This window comes from Eschscholzia californica, unplaced genomic scaffold (genome assembly GCF_041429995.1).
Source record: "Eschscholzia californica isolate CP2 unplaced genomic scaffold, dmEscCali1.0.p SCAF_4, whole genome shotgun sequence".
Taxonomy (NCBI): domain Eukaryota; kingdom Viridiplantae; phylum Streptophyta; class Magnoliopsida; order Ranunculales; family Papaveraceae; genus Eschscholzia; species Eschscholzia californica.
In genome coordinates this window covers 56,945,376-56,967,852 of record NW_028238461.1, presented here as the reverse complement: position 1 = coordinate 56,967,852, position 22,477 = coordinate 56,945,376, and the positions used below count along the sequence as shown (strand labels likewise).

General features: G+C 36.3%; 2 protein-coding genes across 2 annotated transcripts; one reads left to right on the top strand and one right to left on the bottom strand.

Moving 5' to 3' along the window:
* Positions 1-8,084: 8,084 nt before the first annotated feature.
* On the bottom strand, positions 8,085-11,913 carry LOC147546692 (uncharacterized). The gene is made up of 3 exons (XM_086636463.1): positions 10,852-11,913; positions 10,298-10,761; positions 8,085-8,738 (listed from the first exon to the last, which is right to left on the bottom strand). Exons 1-3 carry the CDS (start codon positions 11,014-11,016, stop codon positions 8,297-8,299), a joined length of 1,071 nt encoding a protein of 356 aa, XP_086492589.1. The 5' UTR covers positions 11,017-11,913; the 3' UTR covers positions 8,085-8,296.
* A 6,808-nt stretch (positions 11,914-18,721) lies between these two features.
* LOC147546691 (uncharacterized) lies at positions 18,722-22,420 on the top strand. Its single transcript, XM_086633954.1, has 7 exons — positions 18,722-19,339; positions 19,673-20,546; positions 20,773-21,052; positions 21,138-21,245; positions 21,386-21,664; positions 21,764-21,907; positions 22,059-22,420. Exons 1-7 carry the CDS (start codon positions 19,051-19,053, stop codon positions 22,233-22,235), a joined length of 2,151 nt encoding a protein of 716 aa, XP_086490080.1. The 5' UTR covers positions 18,722-19,050; the 3' UTR covers positions 22,236-22,420.
* Positions 22,421-22,477: the final 57 nt, after the last annotated feature.

The window sequence follows — 22,477 nt, the reverse complement described above, 5'->3', positions numbered from 1 at the left end:
TCTCAAAAAAAAAAATCTCAAAGTATATCTTACATAACCACTATTGCTATAGACTATTAAAACGTCCATTCGACTATATTTTTAGTCATTTTTTTTTTTACAAAGTTCAGCAGACTATACGAATCTGGACCCAAATTTTTATGTTAATTTTACTACATAATTAATTATATTACAAAGTAATATTTCATGGGCAAACCTTGTAGATTTATTTATATTCTTTCATTACGAGAATCTGACTCTAATGGGTCAAGAAAACCTATAACGAAAATCACGTTAAACCTCTTAACTTTAATGAGCTCATTGTTTTGCAAAATAAAATTGATAGGAAAAATATATAGTAAACCCATCCACGTATAAATAAGAATTAATTGTCTATTAAAAGTGAAAAAAATTATAACAAGAGAGAGAAAATTGACTCAAAAATAAAAATCTTTAGTTTCATTTACGAGAAATGATATAAATCAAGAAAATCTATACATACATTCTATGTGGCTTGTCGTAATTCGTTGTCTAGTGAATTAGAATCATTAAAAAAACGAATCACAGCAAGCCACATAAGATGTATGTCTAGAGTATGTCTAGAAATTCTTGTTCTCTATCATCATTTTTTTTAAGTAAACTTTGATTTTTAGTTTGTTTAGATTGTTATCTTCACGAAAAAAAATTAGTGGAATAAAGTGTACAAGTGGGCGACAACGAGTGACAAGTGGCAATAATTAGGAAAGGAGGAATAGGGATGAAAATTTGCCTTTGCTCCAGGAGGGTAGGAAGTCTAAAAACTTTTCTCAATAAAGTAGATTCTCATATAAATGCAAAGTTATAAAGGTGTTTGATGGTTACATCTTTCTTTGTTTATGGAGTATCTTTTTCTTTCATTCTCAATTCCACCCCCAAAAAAGAAAACCTAATAAAGAAGCCAAGTCTCTCTCACATCATCAAAGATGATGCCAAAGAGAAAGAGTTTGCCCTTACCTAGGCTCAAAGGGACAACACCCAACCTCCCCAAGGGTTTCAATAGTTGCCCTCTTCTATTCCTCAACCAAAACGAGATTTTGCATATTGAACATTAAATGCCATTGTCCTAGTAAAACCTATTTCATATCTAAATCAATTATATGAATCACCATTTGAGGACCATTCGATTTGTTTCTACTATTATTGTTTTTCCACTTTTGACTAATTGAAGGTTACTTACTCAATCATCTTGTTCAAATATATTAATGACTACAAACAAATTTTAGTTACTTAACTTTCAACGGGAGCATAAATAGTTGACTTAGTTAGAATTATTGTATCATATTTGAACCAGATACTAAATGTGTCAAATACAAATATTAGAAGAAAAATATTTTATTTGAATTTAGACATCCTTTCGTTGTTGAATCCTAATCGTTACTCATTTTACAAGCTTCATATGTTTGTTTTTTTTTTTTTTTTTTTTTTTTTTGTTGAAGATACAAGCTTCATATGTGGAAAACACATTATTTTCACTCAAACTTTTTGTTTTAAGTCATTTGAAAATAACCTAAACATCAACCCAGCGAGACCCCTAATTAGACTACAAGCTACTGTGTCGCGTCACAAAATCAAGTGGTGGTTTGTCTACATTTGTAGAGGTAAATAACAAAACAAGTACTTGAAAAAGATTCGCTCTCTATTGAACGATCTATTCGGAATATCACTTTATTAACTTTTAGCATAAAAGAAAAAGAATTCGCTACTCTTTTGCTTTATTTCCACCCATTATTTTCACGTTTAAGCACTACTCATTTACGCTTCCATATACTCCAACAGGGTCTAACATCTTAGTGTTAGGAAAAATAACCTAATTAACTTGTTCAGGAATATGAAGATAAACGATGCGAAAGTAAAAGTAGAGACACCAAGATTATTTAAAGTGGCAAAAAACCCCTCCAAACTAGAAGGTAAAAAAACCACGGGACCTAGTCCAGAAATCTTCCACTATAATTAAATAATGGGTTACACAACTCTTCACCAAACCTATGGTGGATAAACTGAACAAAGAAACAAAGAAATAAAAATCTCTTACTCCTTAGGATTTGAACAAATCCTAGATTCCTAAAGGTTGAAGAAGATAACCACAAACTAAATTGCTTCACAAGATTAATAATCTTCTTTTCTTCAAACCAATATTCTACTCTTTCAATCTCTCTTGAAAGAACCACTTCAGAAATCTCTCTTTCTCTGGCTTCTCTTTGTTCTGGAAGTTGTTGTGTATAATCTCTTCCCTTTCATTCCCTTTTATAATGATAAATAGGGAGGTTTACCAAAAGAAATAGGAATTCCTTTTTAGGCTTGAAAAAATAGAAACTTCTATTTTTTCCCCAAACAAGGAATAAGGGAAATCCTATTCCAACTAGGAGTCCTTTTATTATAAGGAGGGACCCCAACAAACTCCCCCTCCCGACTTATGAAGAGGGACCTACCATCCCCAAACCTGCAACACTGCTACATAGCTCATGTTTGCCTTTGGGTAATGGTTTTGTCATCATATCTGAACCATTGTCGTCAGTATGGATTTTCTCGATCTTCAAAACCTTGTCTTCAAGAACATCTTGGATCCACTGGTATCTCACATTTATATGCTTGGACTTAGAATGGAAACTAGAATTCTTACTGAGGTGGATGGCACTCTGACTGTCGCAATGAATAACATAATTATCTTGTTTCATACCAAGTTCTTCTAACAGCCTCTTCATCCATAACATCTCCTTGCAACATTCTGTAATGGCAATATATTCTGCCTCTGTAGTAGATAAAGCTACACACTTTTGTAATTTAGATTGCCATGACACTGCTCCCCCTGAAAATGTAAATAAGTAGCCTGATGTGGACCTTTTAGAGTCTACATCTCCTGCCATGTCTGCATCTGTGTAACCGACTAATACTGGCTTATCATTACCAAAACATATACGAGCTTTAGACGTACCTCTAAGATACTTCAGAATCCACTTCACTGCTAACCAATGCTCTTTGCCTGGATTAGCAAGAAATCTGCTTACTACTCCAACTGCAAATGCAATGTCCGGTCTTGTACACACCATTGCATACATCAAGCTTCCTACAGCTGAAGCATAAGGAATTTTCTCCATTTCTTCTTTCTCACTTCTAGTTGATGGACACTGATCACGAGTCAACTTGAAGTGACTGGCTAATGGACAACTCACTGGTTTTGTCTTGTCCATATTGAACCTTTCTAGAACCTTTCTAGAACCTTCTCAATGTATCTTTCTTGTGATAGCCAAAGTTTTCCAGCTTTCCTATCACGAGAGATATGCATGCCAAGAATTTGTTTTGCTGGACCCAAGTCTTTCATATCGAAATACTTGTTTAGTTCCTTCTTTAACCTGCTAATTTTATTAGCATCCTGACCAACAATCAACATATCATCAACATAAAGTAGAAGTATAATCAAATCTCCATCAGGAAATTTATGAACGAAAACACAATGATCTGAAGCCGTCTTGTGATACCCTTGATCCTTCATGAATGATTCAAACTTTTTGTACCACTGTCTTGGTGCTTGTTTCAGCCCATATAAACTCTTCTCTAACTTACAAACCAAGTGTTCCTTACCTTTAACTTCAAACCCTGTTGGTTGTTCCATATATACATCTTCCTCCAAGTCACCATGAAGGAAAGCGGTCTTGACATCTAGTTGTTCAATTTCTAGGTTCATACTTGCAGCCAATCCCAATACTAACCGTATAGAGGACATCTTCACCACCGGAGAGAAAATCTCATCAAAATCAATACCCTTCTTCTGCCCAAATCCTTTCACCACTAGGCGTGCCTTATACCGTGGTTGTGAATTTCTTTCTTCGGTCTTGATTTTGAACACCCACTTATTTTTAAGAATTTTCTTATTCTTAGGTTTTTCAACCAACTTAAAAGTGTTGTTTTTATGCAACGATTCAATCTCATCTTCCATAGCTTTCAACCACTCCTTCTTGTGTTCATCATCTATGGCTTCTTCATAACACTGTGGTTCTCCACTATCTGTAACCATCACATACTCGTGTGGAGGATACTTGGTAGATGGTGCTCTATCCCTAGTCGATCTTCTCAATTCAACTGGTGGTTCATGTTGAACTTCCATTCCTTGCTCAACATCATCACCCATAGGAACATCTTCATGAGCTTCATCTTCATGATTTTGTTCTTCACCTGCATTACCATGCATAACCTTAGAAGAGATATGTGGATCTAGATCAATGAGATCATTACTATGATTCTCATGCTTCTCAACTTTCCCGAAGTCCTCAATAGTTTGATTTTCAAGAAAGATCACATCTCTACTTCTAATAATCTTCTTATCGACTGGATCCCATAACCTGTATCCGAATTTCTCATCTGCATAGCCTAAAAAGATGCATTGCTTGGCTTTATCATCAAGCTTTGCTCTTTGATCTTTAGGTATATGCACAAAAGCCCTGCAACCAAACACCCTTAAGTGTTCATAACTGACTTCTTTCCCAGCCCACACTCTCTCAGCTACATCTCCATCTAATGGTGCTGAAGGTGATAAATTGATCAGATAACATGCAGTACACATTGCTTCACCCCAGAAACTTTTAGGCAACTTAGCTTCTGAGAGCATACATCTGATCCTCTCCACAATAGTGCGATTCATGCGTTCTGCTACACCATTTTGTTGTGGAGTTTTGGGAACTGTCTGTTCATGTCGAATACCATGGGTTTTGCAATACTCTTCAAACGACCCGATGTATTCTCCTCCATTGTCAGTGCGAATGCACTTCAATGATTTTCCTGTCTCCCGTTCTACCATGTTGTGGAAATTCTTGAAAATTGCAAGTACCTGATCTTTGGTCTTTATGGCATATGCCCAAACTTTCCTGAAAGCATCATCTATAAAAGTAACGAAATACAAAGCACCACCAAGTGTTTTGACCTTTAAAGGTCCACAAACGTCAGAATAAACGAGCTCCAAAACACTGGATTTTCTTTCAGATGCATTCCTTTGAAAGGAAACTCTATGTTGCTTTCCTACTAAACAATGAGAACAAGTGTTTAAATTTATACCTTTTACGTTCGGTAAGTCTTGTCGTTTAGCAAGGATTTGAAGTCCTTTCTCGCTCATGTGCCCGAGTCTTCTATGCCAAAGATCAGTGGAAGAATCTTTTTCAACTGCATTCAATTCTCCTTTACACAGTTTTACTTGAGTCCTGTATAAAGTACAACACTTCTTCCCTCTTGCTATCACCATTGACCCTTTTGTGAGCTTCCACTTTCCATCACCAAAGTGACTGTGGTACCCTTCATCATCTAATACTCCGGTAGAGATTAGGTTATATCGAAGATCTGGTATATGCCTCACATTCTTAAGAATCAATGTACTCCCTGTGCTCGTCTCAATTTTCACTTCTCCAATTCCTACGATTTTTGAGAAACCTAAGTTTCCCATCCTGACTTTGCCAAGGTCACCAGTTCTGTAAGAGTTAAAGAAATCCTTACATGGAATAGCATGATACGAAGCACCTGAGTCAACCAACCATGTTGTTTCTGGTTCTGACTCAGCCATACTTAAGCAAGTGTCTCCACAACCTGAGAGTAAGATAATGTCATCACCTGAGGCAACTGCCGCAACATTATCTTGTTTTTCATCATCCTTTTTATTTTCCTTCTTTGGTTTCCTGCAATCACTCTTGTAATGACCCATTTTTCCACAACCAAAACATGTAACTTCTTTCTTTGGTTTTGATCTCCCCCTTGACTTATCACGGTTATGAGGTTTTCTACTTTTACCTCTCCCCCGTCTTTCTGTAACAAGTGCCTCTGAATGAGACTCGTCTGACGATGATTTCCTTCTTGTTTCTTCATTCAACAAACTACCTGTTACGTGATTCATACGCATTATGCCATCAGGAGCAGAATTGCTAAGAGACACCACCAATGTCTCCCAACTATCTGGTAAAGAATTTAGAAGAAGTAAGGCCTGCAACTCATCATCCAAAACTAACTTCATTGCAGAAAGCTGATTTACTAGACTTTTCATCTCATTCAAGTGTTAGGAAAAATAACCTAATTAACTTGTTCAGGAATATGAAGATAAACGATGCGAAAGTAAAAGTAGAGACACCACGATTATTTAACGTGGCAAAAAACCCCTCCAAACTAGAAGGTAAAAAAACCACGAGACCTAGTCCAGAAATCTTCCACTATAATTAAATAATGGGTTACACAACTCTTCACCAAACCTATGGTGGATAAACTGAACAAAGAAACAAAGAAATAAAAATCTCTTACTCCTTAGGATTTGAACAAATCCTAGATTCCTAAAGGTTGAAGAAGATAACCACAAACTAAATTGCTTCACAAGATTAATAATCTTCTTTTCTTCAAACCAATATTCTACTCTTTCAATCTCTCTTGAAAGAACCACTTCAGAAATCTCTCTTTCTCTGGCTTCTCTTTGTTCTGGAAGTTGTTGTGTATAATCTCTTCCCTTTCATTCCCTTTTATAATGATAAATAGGGAGGTTTACCAAAAGAAATAGGAATTCCTTTTTAGGCTTGAAAAAATAGAAACTTCTATTTTTTCCCCAAACAAGGAATAAGGGAAATCCTATTCCAACTAGGAGTCCTTTTATTATAAGGAGGGACCCCAACACTTAGTTCTAGCAACTATTCAATGTAAGACCGTATGTAACTGATTTTCCGTGGTTTTATACGTGAATATAGACAAAAACCATGATCTTATATATTATGGCAAAGAAATCGCCTCGACAAAAACCATGCAAATTTTCTGAGTTGTTCGAATAAATTCATAAAGATGATTAGTATTATGAAGGAATCTTCATGCGGGAGTCATGAGGCTATAAAAATAGCTTAAAGAATTAGATAAAAATTTGTTCTATTTGTTATTTGAAGAGAATATAGACAAGAACAACTTAAAGCCCAGGCATATTCTCACTCAAAGATGCCATTCAAAGATGATGCAATAGCTAAAGCCAACTCTAGACCAAAATCATTTTAGACAACCAAAATCTTCCATTCAGCTCTCTCTAAGATGGCCCCAAATCCTGGCCGTCTATGAGCAACTTCCGTCCAAGTCTGTTATCGATTTTCGGCCCATTTGTAATTTTGAAGAAAATGTGGCTATGTATTATTTCTCTCTCTCTCTCTCTCTCTCTCTCTCTCTCTCTCTCTCACACTGTTTGAAAAGTAAATCAATTGTGTATGTGATGGTATTCCACTAGTAAAAGAAAGAAATCACTTTTTAGTGAGTGTCATAATTTGAAAATATTCAACCTTCCCACTTAATATAGAGTTGAAATTTGGTTAGCAACATAAAGTAGTGGAATCCCCTAAAATAAAGTTGTTCTCTTTGTGCATATTAATCGTTGACAAGATTCCACCCCCTTTTTCATATTCTTCATTCAAATGTCTCATTTTCACTTTTTCGGTCTTCTTTTAGGGTTTATTCGTGGAAGAAAGTGTAGTGGAAGAACGACTACGAACACAAGAGTTACTTATTCATCTCTTCCACTTGAGTTTTCACTTATTTTTCTTGATTAAATAGATGCATTACATTTAATTAACTAATTAAAACCGATTTGGCTGATACAATGATGTAAGGTTTGTCGGCGTAAAGAAGGAAGTTCGAAGATTAGTGGGGGGCAGTTAGCGATCAAGTCTTGCCAACTTCATACGAGTACTTGCCCACCCAAATATTTTGCTCGACAATTCTATTGCGTCTGAATCCTATATCGAATCCAGACCTGAAATACTACATGAATAGCAATCAGACAATTCATTTTTTTTCTCAGCTATCTTTTATACGTCTTAAAAGGATAGTAGTTCGTCACAAAAACTACGATATCAATGTTCGGGCCAAATCTAGGCAAGTAGTTCGCTAGTCATGTTCACCCTTATATTTGTGTTGGTATAAAATTCACCATCATTTCCTATAATCGGGAAAAAAAAAGATGCAACCATTGCTAAAATACTAAAAAACCCAAACTACAACTCGAAAACCCAGACTAACAAGGACAAAAACTTGTGAAGGTTTGTTCGGCGATTTAGGGAGTGCCAAAATTGTTGTACTAGAAAAAGTTATTCATTGATATGTATAAAATTATTAAACAATAAGATTATGCTACCAGGGCTACTTAATCCTGCAAGTCTAAGCTAACAACTGCCCAAACATGAATCTTGCTAATGACTGGTTTGTATTTGACATTTTGCAGACGATTAGAAGAGCAGAAACACGCACAAGCACTTTTAATTGTCGGTAGAGAAGAAATACCGTTGATTCATGAAGATGTCAACAACCGCTTCATGCCCGTCATCTGCTCGGATGTGAGTTTGGCTGGGAACTTGATGGTGAATTTGATTCTTAAGTTACCTTTCTTGGATGGGTCCTTTGGGATTGGCATGCCTTCTCCTTTGACAACTTCTTCATAGCTTGGACTGATGATAGAAGTGATAGGAATGGTTAGATTACGTCCATCTAGAGTTGTTATCTGAGTCGTATATCCTGTCAGAGCTTCCACGAGAGTTATCTTCTGGTTCACGATTAGGTCATTTCCGTCCCTTTTGAAGATAGCGTGAGGTTTCTCATCAATGATGAACACCAAATCTGAAGGAATCAGACCTCGTTTCTCGTTGCCCTTCTCTGGAAATGTGATCTTGGTTCCCTTCTTCCACCCTGGTTTGATCACAATAGTGAGAAGTTCCTCCACTGTTGTGGGTCTCCTACAAAACCAAAGAGAAAGGAAAGACGGGAAACATGAGATTTCTTTGATGTCTATTTACTATTTCAGTAATTTCCCTCACCAGATACCTAAAATATCGATCAAGTTTCCAACCAGCAACATCAAGTTAGAGAAGTGAACTGTCAGCTGTCATTGAGATTCAGCAGATTGATCTCGGAAGCAAGAAAACAATGTCATACCAAAATCTCTTATCTCTCAAGTACAACCCTAGGATCCACTCCACGATACTAGTATATACTACTACTAGCATTGCCTAAACTTATCTCGGCATAAAAAAACTAGCTATTTAACATTTTCGCACTTATGCAATCTATAACGCAAAACTTCAAACTTAGAACCTGACGTCACAAAAACACGCCCATCAATATAAAGATGTAAAAATAGGGGCATTCTAAGCTAGCACACAAGCAAAACTACAACAAGATCCTCCATCTGAATCTTCCAGAAAACAAGGATCGAACCTGAGACATAAGTTACGATAAAATGTTTGTTGATCACTAACCATCACAATGTTGGTAATCTCATATTCTCCCAGTACCTAGGAGTACCACATGAGGGTGACGACTACGAACATTACCACCAGAATTCCCACTCTTACAAGCCAAGTTACATTGTTAATTGAAGACCCTCTCTTACCAAATAAATTTTATTATCAAAAAGCGTGCTCCCCAGTCATAAAGCAATCAAAAATCAACCCTTTAACTAACCAGATATCTTATAATTACTCGAGATATGAATAAACCCCACGGGCCCACAGGTCATACCATTAAGACTTTTTTGAGAAAAACGGTCATGGACTCAAGGGTACATAAGCATGAATGACATCATGATTACCCCTTAATAAGTAGACCTGATATTCTTCTCACTCTTCATCAAAACATTGATACCAAGCAATCATATGGAAATCCATCCACATATGAGATCATGACTATGCGTAAAAGATAAAATTCAATAGCTATCTTCAATCGACAAATCTAACCTATAAATTCATTTAAACACTAACGTCAAGTAATTGTAACGTAATATACACGTGAAGTAATATTACGTACAAACGAAGATCAATAACATTCGTAAATCTACTGAATCTAACATCTAAACCATAATTTCAACAAAAAAGAAACATCTAAACCATAAGTTTATTTAGACCACTAACATAGTAACATCAAGTAAGAGTATTGAGATCACACACGTGATACAATGACTGCGCATACTAAGGAAAATTTGAATTCCTTCTCCAATCTACATACCGACACATTCATAAGAACATCGAAATCAAGTAATCATCTAGAGATCACACAAACCATGAAGGATTTTCTTTCGTGGCATTTCCTATCAGAACCAAAATGCAGCATATCCAACAGAATCTCAACTAAACCATTATATTGAGTTATCAAACTTTCAGCATTTCAAATAGAGCAATTAGATAGCAAGCTAAATTGTAATCCAATCAAACGAAGTTATTAAATAGACATCAAACACGAAATTAATCGAACAACTCAAGTAGTCAAAAATCTGTATATCAGATGAAGAAAAACTTACCCAGTAGAATCAGTAACTTCCCTTGAAATCTTCATCTTCTTAGTCGTTCCTTTATACAAATCCTCCAAACTACAAGATAGTGTTTGTTCAATTGGAGAATCCTTCCTCATCGGCATATGACCAGAACCCTCACCACCACCACCACCATTACCACCTCCACCCCTAAAAGAGGCAAAAATGTCTTCCCCAAAAATACCCCTTCCGCCACCACCGCCACCACCACGAGATCCACCCATATCTCCCATCCCACCACCATAAGGACTAGAGAACCCAAAAAACTCAGAGAATATGTCGTCGGCGCTTCTTGGGTTGAACCTAAAAAACTCAGATGACCCACCATTGAAACCAGCATCAGATGCACCATAGAAGCCACCACCACCAGAACCAGGCGGTGGGACTTGACCATTGAGACCTTCTTCACCATATTGATCGTAAATGGATCTCTTTTCTGAGTCACTCAAAACCTAGAGAGAGAAAGAGAGAGTGATTAGCAGACAGATATGAAACATGGGTAAGTTGAAGAAGAAGAGATAGGGAAGTAAGTAATCCCTTACATCATAAGCTTGGGAAATTTGTTTGAATTTAGCTTCAGCTTGTTTCTTGTTGTTAGGGTTTTTGTCAGGGTGCCATTTCATAGCAAGTTTTCGATATGCTTTCTTCAAGTCATCTTCTTTAGCGTTTCTGTCTACTTCAAGTACCTTGTAGTAGTCCACCCCCATCTCTCTCTCTCTTCTCTCTTCTCTCTTCTCTCTCTAGAGTTTGTTTATCTGCTACCGCTGCTGCTTATCAGAAATGGTTTTGACCGGCCGTTTACTGCGATAGTACATTCACTGCCGACGCGCCAAAGTAAACTCCGCCTAATCTGCTCCAAAAAACAGTAGGCCAAAATCCACCGGAGCTAATAACTAGAAAGGTCAAAAATAATATTGGAAATGTTTCATGTGAGAAAATGTGTAATTTTGTTTTTTTCACTAAAGGGTCTGTTTGATGTGTGAAATTTTTTTTCTTCCGAGGAATAAAAGTTGTTTTTTCTGACAAAAATTTAAATTTTTATGTTTTATACACTATAAGAAAATATAAGAGGAACATCTAAAGGTATCCGACAAATATTACCGTTGGCATCTTTTCTAGTACATAAAGGGTTGCCAATCAATAAGACATGAGAGGTGAGATTCAAGAAGAGTGAGAGAGTCTCGAGAGAGAGAGAGAGAGAGAGAGAGAGAGTTGTGGGATGATGGAGGAGAGAGTGTTTTTCTTTGAAGTGTGGGAAAATCGTTTCTATATTTTTTGTGGGAAATACTCCTGACCTTTTTCCCGTCAAAATCGATTTTCACACTGTTGTGGTCGAACCACGGTAAAAAATCAATTTTTCATAGGAAAATCGACTTTCCAATCTGATTTTCACCAGTATCAAACAGACTCCAACATTTTGTTAGTTTTCATCTTCAGAACATAACCTAACTTGAGTAGTCTAATGTCATGTTTGTATACGCGAAAACTTAAAAATTGATCCAATTATCACTAAATACTCTGGAGTATGCCCTTGAATGTTGATAGATTCTTGACATAAGAGTCAAGCCTCAATATGTGGTGACGGTACACTTTTTTTTTTGGTTGAAATGGTACATTTGTTTGTTGGTTGGTTTATTTGAAGCATATATTAAAACCCTATGGACATCATATATTGAGATGGGTGGCTCACTCTCACGTGTTTATGTTGTGTCATTATCACCTCTAATGACTTTACACCCAAAAAAGATGGATCATGCTTTTACCATGTTAGGTGGACATCCCATGATTCAAATTGATCAACCACATAGTAGTAATGGGTCTTTAGTCAATGGTGAGACTACTTTGATGCCTTTTGAGCCGAGAGGTCACATGCACTAGTAAGAGAAAATGAGAAAATTGACACTAGACATCTTCATTCTCTAGAGGTGTACACAGTTTATCAGTGAACATACCTCTCGTTTTTCTGCGAGAAAAGGTTTCGAAGTGCTTACTCTAAATACGTGGATAGAGTCGAACTAAAAACAATTAGAAAGAATTTAGACATAATTAGCTTAAATGAGTAAGACAACAATAGAAGCAATCTGTTAGAGAGAAGAAGGTGTACTCGAAGTGTATGAAGAAGAAGGTGTATTCGAAGTGTTAGAATAAAACTAAGTATAAGTATTAGGGGCCTTTATGTCTTTTCCTTCCTCTTGTAATTCTGTTAGAATTAACAGAAAAATGAAAGTTTGTTATAATAACAAACTTTCACATTCTCTCTCTCTAACGAACTTTGTATTTGGTCTATATAAGGAGATGATCACTCCTGAGTTTGGTTAATGAGAAAATACAATTACTCTCTCTATCTTACTTGAGTCTCTGATCTAACATGGTAACAGAGCTTCTAGGTTTTTAATTTGCTTCCGCAACTATATTCTAGAGAGAGAAACCTTCGTCGATCATGGAGTCGTCTTCATCATCATCTTCTTCATCACAACCTTTAACTCTTAATATCACAAATTACATCTCTGAAAAGCTTGATGAGAATAATTTTTTGGTGTGGCGTGATCAATTCGAATCAATTCTAATTAGTAATGATCTGATCGGTTATGTTGATGGATCGATAGCTCAACCAGAAACCTCGATCATCGATTCAGACGGAAGAGAAATTCTCAATCCTGCCTTTCAAGTTTGGCGTAAAAATGATCATTTTGTCAAATCATGTCTCAAAGCTACTTTTTCAAGATCAATTTCAGCAGATGTTCTAGGTCTTCCAACCTCTCACAAGATCTGGAGTTATTTGAATGAGGTTTATGCTGAGGAATTTGAAGCAAAGCAAGATTTTCTTCGCAAACAAATTCAAAATATCCAAAGAGGTAATGCTTCTATCAATGATTATCTTCGAAAGATCAAATCCTTAGCTGATTCTTTAGCTTCAGTCAATGATAAAGTTACTGAAAAAGAGATGATTCGAATTGTTTTGGCTGGCTTAGGAAAGAAATTTAGTCAATTTGTGATTGCTATAGATAATCGAAATGATAGAATTCGATTTCCTGAATTAAGATCAAAATTACTTCATCATGAACAGTGGCTTCTTTCTCAAGAAATTGATGAACAAAATGCCTTTTATGTTAATCAAAACTCAAATCGAAATTCTACATCCTATAAACATGGCTTGAATCAGTCAAAATCAAATTATCAACATAAACCTATGATCTCTAAATCTGTGCAACCTAAAGGGTTTAAAAACCAGATAGAGTCTAAAAATCAATCTTCCTCACAACAACAACAATCTTCTCATCCACTTATGAACCAGAAGGCAGTGAATTTTGATTTCACTTCGATTCCTTGTGGTATCTGTCATAAATGGGGACATCAGGCAAACAAATGTAGATTTAGGTATACTCCTTCAAAACCCCTAAATTCTCAAAGTTTTGCTGGTCTTCATATTGAAGATAATATAAATTCAGAAGAAACTACTGAACATTCTCAAGAAGAATGTAATGTTGCTATTGAGGAATGTCAATTAGCTGAGGCTACACCTGTCCCTTCGAAAGTTTGGCTTGCTGATTCAGGAGCCTCAAGTCATATGACAAATGATCCTAAGGTACTCACTCAATCTGCTCCTTATCTAGGTCATGAATCAGTAATGGTTGGTAGTGGTTCTTCTATACCTATTGTGAGCACTGGTCATTCTCATTTGAGTACTATAGATCATGATTTTGACTTGAATAATATTTTAGTTGTTCCTCATTTGAAGAAGAACTTATTGTCCATTGCTAAGTTTACAAAAGATAATGATTGTTCTGTTGAGTTCTTTCCATGGGGCTATAGCATAAAGGATTTGCTATCAAGTGATATTCTCACAGAAGGTCCAATGGTTAACAACTTATACCCTATTGAGTGCATCACTGAGTCTTCTCCATTGTGTCTTAACACTACCTTATCAGCTTCTCCTTCCTTATGGCACCATAGACTTGGTCATACTGCTAAAGGTGTGTTAGAGAAACTAAACACAAGAGGTCTTATTCAACTAGACTCAAAAGATTTTGTAAAGGTCTGTCACTCTTGTCAGCTTGGTAAGAGTAAATGTCAACCTTTTACATTATCTACTAGTAGCACATCTTCTCCACTTGAGATGATCCACTGTGATGTTTGGGGTCCAGCTCCTGTTGAAACAGCTAATGGGGCAAGGTACTATATTCTTTTTGTGGATGATTACAGTAGGTTCTTTTGGATTTATCCAATGAGACAAAGATCAGAAAGCTTGACCTGCTTTAAGAAGTTCAAAGCTATGTATGAGAATCTCTTGTCCACTACTGTTAAAATTTTTCATAGTGATGGAGCACCTGAACTATCTAAAGGTGATTTCAAGCTATTCTTAGATGAAAATGGTATTCAATTGAGGTGTTCATGTCCTTATACTCCCCAGCAGAATGGGATTGCTGAAAGGAAGAATAGACAGATCACTGAGGTTGGGAACACTCTATCCTTTCAAGCTTCTCTTCCTAAGTCTTATTGGTTTGATGCATTTGAGGCTGCAACCTATGTCATAAATCGATTACCTTCTAAAGTTCTTGATCAAAAGTCTCCCTATGAGGTATTATTCTCTCATACTCCTGATTACTCTTTTCTCAAAGTGTTTGGGTGCACTTGCTTTCCTCATTTGGCCTCTACAAGGCAAGATAAACTCTCTCCTAAGTCTGTTAAGTGTGTTTTCTTGGGCTATAGCCTTACTCACAAAGGTTACAAATGCTTGCATCCTGAAACTTCTAGGGTATACATATCAAGACATGTTATATTTGATGAGGATTCATTTCCCTTTGCTGAATCCTCTCCTCCTCCTGCCAATATTTCTCAATCCACACAAGTGGTATTACCTATGCTTACAACTTCTTCTGCTTCTCCTCAAATTCAGAATACTCTTGTGCCTGCTCCTTCCCTTTCAAATTCTCAAGTTCCTTCACATTCTCAAGCTCAGACTACACCTGTGTCTGTTCCTTCTCCCTCTAATGTTCAAATGCCTATTCACACAGAAAATGCAGGTTCATCATTGGTTCCTAATGTTCCAATTCATCCTATGACTACAAGATCAAGGACTGGCACTCTAAAACCAAGAAATCTTTCTGACTTTGTCACCCATCATTCTGTGTGTCATCCATTACCTCAATGTTATTTGACCCTACTTGAGCATCCCACAGATCCTACTTGTTATACTCAGGCTTCTAAGTATCCTGAATGGAAGAAGGCTATGCAGGAAGAAATTGATGCTTTAGAGCATAATCAGACATGGACTCTTGTCCCATCAACTCCTTCTATGAATATCTTGGGTTGTAAATGGGTTTTTAAAACAAAACTAAAGGCTGATGGTTCAATTGAGAGGTATAAGGCTCGGCTGGTAGCTAAGGGTTTCCATCAACTTGATGGTTTGGATTATTCAGAGACATTTAGTCCAGTTGTGAAGTCTTCTACAATTAGGGCTGTTCTTACTATTGCTGTGACAAATCATTGGCACATCAAGCAGTTAGATGTGTCAAATGCTTTCCTCCATGGTGTTCTAGATGAGGATGTCTTCATGACTCAGCCTACTGGTTTTGTGGATTCCTCAAAGAAGGATTGGGTTTGCCATCTTCATAAGTCCTTATATGGACTCAAGCAGGCTCCAAGAGCCTGGTATACTAAGTTTGCTTCTTTCTTACTTGATTTTGGGTTTCAGAAAAGTGCAACAGATCACTCCATGTTTGTTTATCAGGCTCAAGGTGACACATTGGTCTTGCTTCTTTATGTGGATGATATCATTCTCACTGGTTCTTCCACTGATTTGCTTCACTCTTTGGTGTTATCACTTCAAGAAGCTTTTGCTATGAAGGATTTGGGTAGCTTGCATTATTTTTTGGGGATTGAGGTGTCTTCTCTCCCATCTTCTTCAGGACTTTTGCTAACTCAAAACAAATACACATTGGAGCTTCTTCAAAAAGCAGAACTTCTTGATTCGAAACCAATGGCTACACCTATTCCTTTTGGGAAAAGACTCTCCAAAGATGATGGTATTCTGCTAGAAGACCCAACTCATTATAGAAGTCTAGTTGGTGGACTTCAGTACCTCACCATGACTAGACCTGATATAGCTTTTGGGGTTAACTATGTGGCTCAATTTATGCAAGCTCCAAGAGATGTTCATCTTCAAATGGTTAAAAGAATATTCAGGTATCTTAAAGGCTCTCTTGGCTCTGGCATTTCGATTAAACCAGGAGATTATACTTCTCTTACTGCCTATAGTGACTCGGATTGGGCTGGGTGCCCTGATTCCAGAAGGTCTACATGTGGATTTTGTGTTTTCCTTGGCTCCACATTGGTTGCCTGGTGCTCCAAGAAGCAACCAACTGTGGCTCGATCCAGCACAGAGGCCGAGTATAAGGCTCTTGCTCTTGCCTCTTCTGAGCTTCTCTGGCTCTCTTATGTGCTAACTGAATTGGGTGTCAATGTTCATACTCCTTATGTGTTGAAATGTGATAATCTTGGAGCTCAACATTTGGCAACAAACCCTGTGTTTCATGCTCGAACCAAGCATGTTGAAATTGACTACCATTTCGTGAGGGAATTGGTTGCTTCAGGAACACTTCGTTTGGATTATGTTTCTTCTCAAAATCAACTTGCTGATGTGTTTACTAAGGGACTATCCAACCCCTTGTTTCTCTCTCTCTTATCCAATCTGATGATGTTTTCCTCAAAATCATCTTCAGCTTGAGGGGGAGTGTTAGAGAGAAGAAGGTGTACTCGAAGTGTATGAAGAAGAAGGTGTATTCGAAGTGTTAGAATAAAACTAAGTATAAGTATTAGGGGCCTTTATGTCTTTTCCTTCCTCTTGTAATTCTGTTAGAATTAACAGAAAAATGAAAGTTTGTTATAATAACAAACTTTCACATTCTCTCTCTCTAACGAACTCTGTATTTGGTCTATATAAGGAGATGATCACTCCTGAGTTTGGTTAATGAGAAAATACAATTACTCTCTCTCTATCTTACTTGAGTCTCTGATCTAACACAATCTTTCATAGAACCATATACTGCCACTTTGATTAATCATAATGTTTACAAATCTAACACATCTTAATAAATACACTTACTAGATATTGTAATGATGGGAATGGAAGAGAGAACCTAACTCTTACATGGTTAGATCTCAAATAACCTCCATGCATGATCATTCATACATACACTAAATAAACATAAACACTCAAGTATCATAATAAAGTTAACTTCAAATTCAAATTAAATAATCAAAGCTTGTAGATTATGTCTTTGAATTGTAATGAAACCAACCCCATTTGATTATTCAATAATCTCCTTTTTAATGTCTATGAACATGAAAGCAATAATAGTGAAGAAAAGATGTATATGTCAGACCTCTTTTAGAAAACAAAATAATGGTTTGAGGTGGGTCACTAGTCCTCCTCTGAAATGAGGTTTCACCCAACAAAGTAAAAATCTAGTTTGGATTCCTCACTAAATCATTCTGATATGTTCTCATCCTTCACCTAATATTTCATTCGAGTTTTATTTAGATTTTTATCCCAAATGAGATCCTATTTTCTTTAATATATATTTAATATTTTACCAACTATTTGTTTTGTTACTATTTTTCTCTTTAGAAACCGACTACGATCACCATTAAAAGACATTGGAACATCATGATTTGTGAATTGAATAAGCATTATAACCATCTGATATAAGTTTCTCGAAGGGCATTTTAAAAAGGCTAAAAGCCCAACTAGATTACTTCGTCTATACTCGAGTTCGGTAAAATCCTAGATTCATGCCTTCACAAAATCGAACCTAGGACCTATATTTTGCAGAGTAGATTCCCAACTACTACACTAGAAAGTGGCAGACATCCAATTACTACACCAGAAAGTGAAAAACATCTTTTACCAATCTAACTGCCTACAATTTTATGTATAATTCCAAACATATCAATAAGTAAGACATTCAACTACTGCCCAGAAAAGTGATATGGGTCTTTTACCAATTTAACGGTCCACCATTTTACCTATAATTCCAAACATCTTAAAATAAAAAAACAAGGCTCCCAATGTAATTCTAGACTCTCAATCAAACTCTATGTAATTAGGCCCTTTATAAATTATAACCAACAAATTAATTACTTGATTAGAAAATTTTTGTTAAAAGAAGTAGGTAAATCAAACCTTATCAGGAATGATTCCCATTTGATTTCCCACCAAAACCTAATACCATATTCCCCAAGGTAAACCATCGTCCACTATGTGACCATAGTTTGAACGGCCGAGATATACTTTATCAGAATCTACTTTGTTTGACCTAGAAAAATCTAAGGTCACAATCTAGAGATAGATACCATCCGAGCTGACAATAGTCAAACTACAAAAATGAAATGCCACTTGTCAACATAAGCATCTTTTTTTGGTTTGGATGTTCATGTAACTGGTCCTACACAGAACTAAAACCCTAAAAAAACAAAACAAAAACCCTACCTTTCAAAGTTAGTGAAGTGAGAGAAAGTTAAGTCGTCCCCTGTTTAGCTTCAGATTTACGGCAGATGAAGAAATAGAAAAAAACCCTAATCTTCAACCATGCAAATCTTAATTTCTTCTTTTGACCCTTTTTCTCTCACAACAACAACTTCACTTTTTGGAAATGGGTTTTTATTATTATTATTATTATTATTATTTACTTTCTCTCTCATCAATCTCTGTAGTTTCATTAATTTGAATACTCAATTCCATGGCGGTGGTTTCAGATATCGAAGCTGTCATGAATTTCTTGACGAAAAATGGGTTTTTAGAATCTGGGTCAGCTCTAAAAGATGATATTTACGAGAGAGGAGGGGATTTAATTTCCTTTGATTTTGAGAAATTTCAGTTTCCTATCAATCCGCCGCTTCCTCCGGTTAGAATTGTCCTGGGTCAACGGAAATTGGACAATTTTGTCTGTTCTAGTTCTTCTACTTCCGATGACGATGATGATGATTTTGTGAGCATGGGTTCTTCTGGAACAATTGGGTCTTCAGCTGGTATGAATTAAAAATTCCATCTTTCTTATTTTTTCTCTCATAATTCAACTTCAATTTTGTGGATTTGATGAAAATTTTGATAATTGCAAGTTCATTGTTTTTTTGGATTGTTTCTGTTTTAGCTGGAAAACTGTAATTTCTTCAATTACAAGTTGGTTAGTTACTATTTTGACTGTGATTAGTTGTCGATCTACTACAGTTTCTCTGTAAATTTTCACTACCCATTGTTTTGTTTGATTTTCTCTTCAAGTAAGTCCATTTTTACAGGAGGTGAATTTCTTGACTTATTGGTAGTAGTTCATGATTGATCATATTGATTTGCATTTCTAACAGGATTTACTAATCCGTATGGGGTTCGTTCAACAAATCAGACTACGAAATGTGAATCTGATACTTCATCTGATAGACTCTCTCAATTCGGTACTGCTAGAAACTACCATGATTCTGATATGCTAAATGACATGTTCTGGTATGATGAGAATAATGAGGGTTATCTCGAAACAGACTTCTTTAGTCCCCGAAGTGAAGACAAGTTTATAACAGCGTCGGAAGTAATCGGAGAATACGAGAAATCATCTGGTTTGAGTTTTGCATCTGAAGGGTTTCATTCTGTGACAAGTATTAATGGCTCAGGGAAGCCATTTTTACTTCACAATGACTTGGTAGATGATGCAGATGATGATATCTTAGTCAAAGATTGTTATCACTGGTATGAATCTTCCCAATCTGGAAATGGTATTGAAGCTAGGCAAGATGATGGAGCTGAAAGTAATGGTTTAGTTCCTATTTATGACGGTGGGGAATTGGAGGATGATGAGAGCCTGAAAATTGTGAGAGAACCCAATCTAATCGAAGAATTTCAGTTTGGGAATGTGGGTGAAAACCCTTTGGTTCAGGAATCTACTTTAGAGGATAAACGGAGTAGGAGTTTTATACCTTTCCCAGATAGGGATTTGGATAAATCTGATGGAGATGGTGTTCCGATAGTATCTGGTTTACAACTTCAAGTGACCGACCAACCATATGAAGCATATGAAGATGATCGTTATGAAGTAAATGATGATAGAGAAATTGCCGAAGAACCCAATGATCCTGAAACTGTCGGCAATGGAGAGAATTCCCGTGCCGAATATGAGCTGCCAATGTTTGAAAATCATGAGGATGAATATGAAGTATTTGATCTCAGAATTATACATCGAAAGAATAGGTACATTGCTAAATTTAAAGCTTTAAGGTTTCGTCGAGTTAGACGTTCTTGATGTTGTGTATTGATTCAACCAAATCTAATACAACTAATCCGAGTCTAAACTCTAATTCTGTCCTACCCTTCGAAGGTCTTGGCTAACTTTTGCCCTAGAGTTGTGATTAAACTTGATTTTTGCCCGAGTTGTTGTAGTGAATGATTTTAACTGATATATAATATACCTTCTCAGGACCGGATTTGAGGAGAGCAAAGATCTGCCCATTGTTATGAATACTGTCATAGCAGGGAGATATTATGTGACTGAATACCTTGGTTCAGCTGCTTTTAGTAAAGTTGTCCAGGCACTCGATATGCAGACAGGAATAGACGTCTGCTTGAAAATAATAAACAATGACAAGGATTTTTTCGATCAAAGTCTAGATGAGATCAAGCTTCTAAAGTTTGTCAACAAGCATGATCCTGCTGATGAACACCATATTTTGCGGCTATATGACTATTTCTATCATCAGGTATATATCTCAACTGTAACACGTCGTGTCAGTTTTCTCAACCCAATTGATGTTATTGATGAATAATGTTTTGGATTTTGTGCAGGAGCATCTTTTTATTGTATGTGAACTCTTACGGTCAAACCTATATGAATTCCAAAAGTTTAACCAAGATTCGGGTGGAGAGGTTTATTTTACGTTCGACAGGCTGCAGGTTTGTCTCAATAGCGTCTGTACTTTTCATTTCGAGCAAATAGTTAGTCGAAGATATAAGATAAGAAAATAAATTATTTGTAAAATGAAGCAGTTTACTAATTAACTAGTGAGGATTTGATTTGTTTCCCCTTTTCTCAGAGAATTACTCGACAATGTCTGGAAGCCTTAGAATACTTGCACAATTTGGGTATCATCCATTGTGATCTTAAGCCGGAGAATATCCTCATGAAAAGTTATAGCAGATGTGAAATAAAGGTTATTGATCTTGGAAGTAGTTGCTTTCAATCAGACAATTTAAGCTTATATGTACAATCTCGTTCATATAGAGCACCTGAAGTTATCTTAGGTCTTCCATATGACGAAAAGATTGATCTTTGGTCTCTCGGTTGTATCTTGGCTGAGTTATGTTCCGGGGATGTAAGTTATCTGATTTCGAAACTACCTATATGGATATATGGTCATGGAAAAAAACGTTTGGTTTGTTACTTAACATGGGTGATCTGGTTTGTCCGACAGGTGCTTTTTCCGAATGAAGCATTGGTAATAATACTTGCACGAATAATCGGGATGCTTGGTCCTATCGATATGGAGATGATAGTGAAGGGACAGGAGACACATAAATACTTCACAAAAGAATACGAATTATATCATATGGACGAGGTTTCTTTACAATCTCCTTCTTCATTTGACGAAATCCGAGTTTCAAAATACAAAATATGATCACATACTGTTTCTATTTTTTTGTATCTACTTGTCAGTTGTTACTCGCAAATCTAGATACTAAAATCGAAATAAATCGTTTGTATTTCAGGAAACAAATCAATTAGAGTACATAATTCCAGATGAATCTTCACTGGAGCAACATCTACAGGTTTCTGATATTGGGTTTATGGAGTTCATAAAGGACTTGCTTGAGACAAATCCGGATAGGCGGCCAACTGCAACCCAAGCACTACAACACCCATGGCTCTCTTACTCGTACCACTGAATTTCGATTTCTTTTCCTCGAAGATGAAGAGTAAAATTTGGGTGTGATTCTGTTTTTTCTTTTTTTGTGTGTATGAATGTATAGCGAACGAACTTCACACAGTGATTACAATCTACCACTTCAATTGTCGAAATTTGTATGTAATAATGGTTTTCTTCAATGAGGTATTTACTGTGTTAGTTCGAAAACAATCTTATGAAATTTGATGATGATCTAGGAGTAACACTAATTTGAGAGAGAGA

Coding starts and splice junctions, on each gene's coding strand:
- LOC147546692 (XM_086636463.1), bottom strand. CDS start 11,016: ATGGGGGTGGACTACTACAAGGTACTTGAAGTAGACAGAAACGCTAAA. Junction 10,762..10,851: donor AAATTTCCCAAGCTTATGAT/GTAAGGGATTAC, acceptor TTCTCTCTCTAG/GTTTTGAGTGACTCAGAAAA. Junction 8,739..10,297: donor GAAGTTACTGATTCTACTGG/GTAAGTTTTTCT, acceptor TTGGTTTTGTAG/GAGACCCACAACAGTGGAGG.
- LOC147546691 (XM_086633954.1), top strand. CDS start 19,051: ATGGCGGTGGTTTCAGATATCGAAGCTGTCATGAATTTCTTGACGAAA. Junction 19,340..19,672: donor AACAATTGGGTCTTCAGCTG/GTATGAATTAAA, acceptor CATTTCTAACAG/GATTTACTAATCCGTATGGG. Junction 21,246..21,385: donor TTACGTTCGACAGGCTGCAG/GTTTGTCTCAAT, acceptor CCCTTTTCTCAG/AGAATTACTCGACAATGTCT.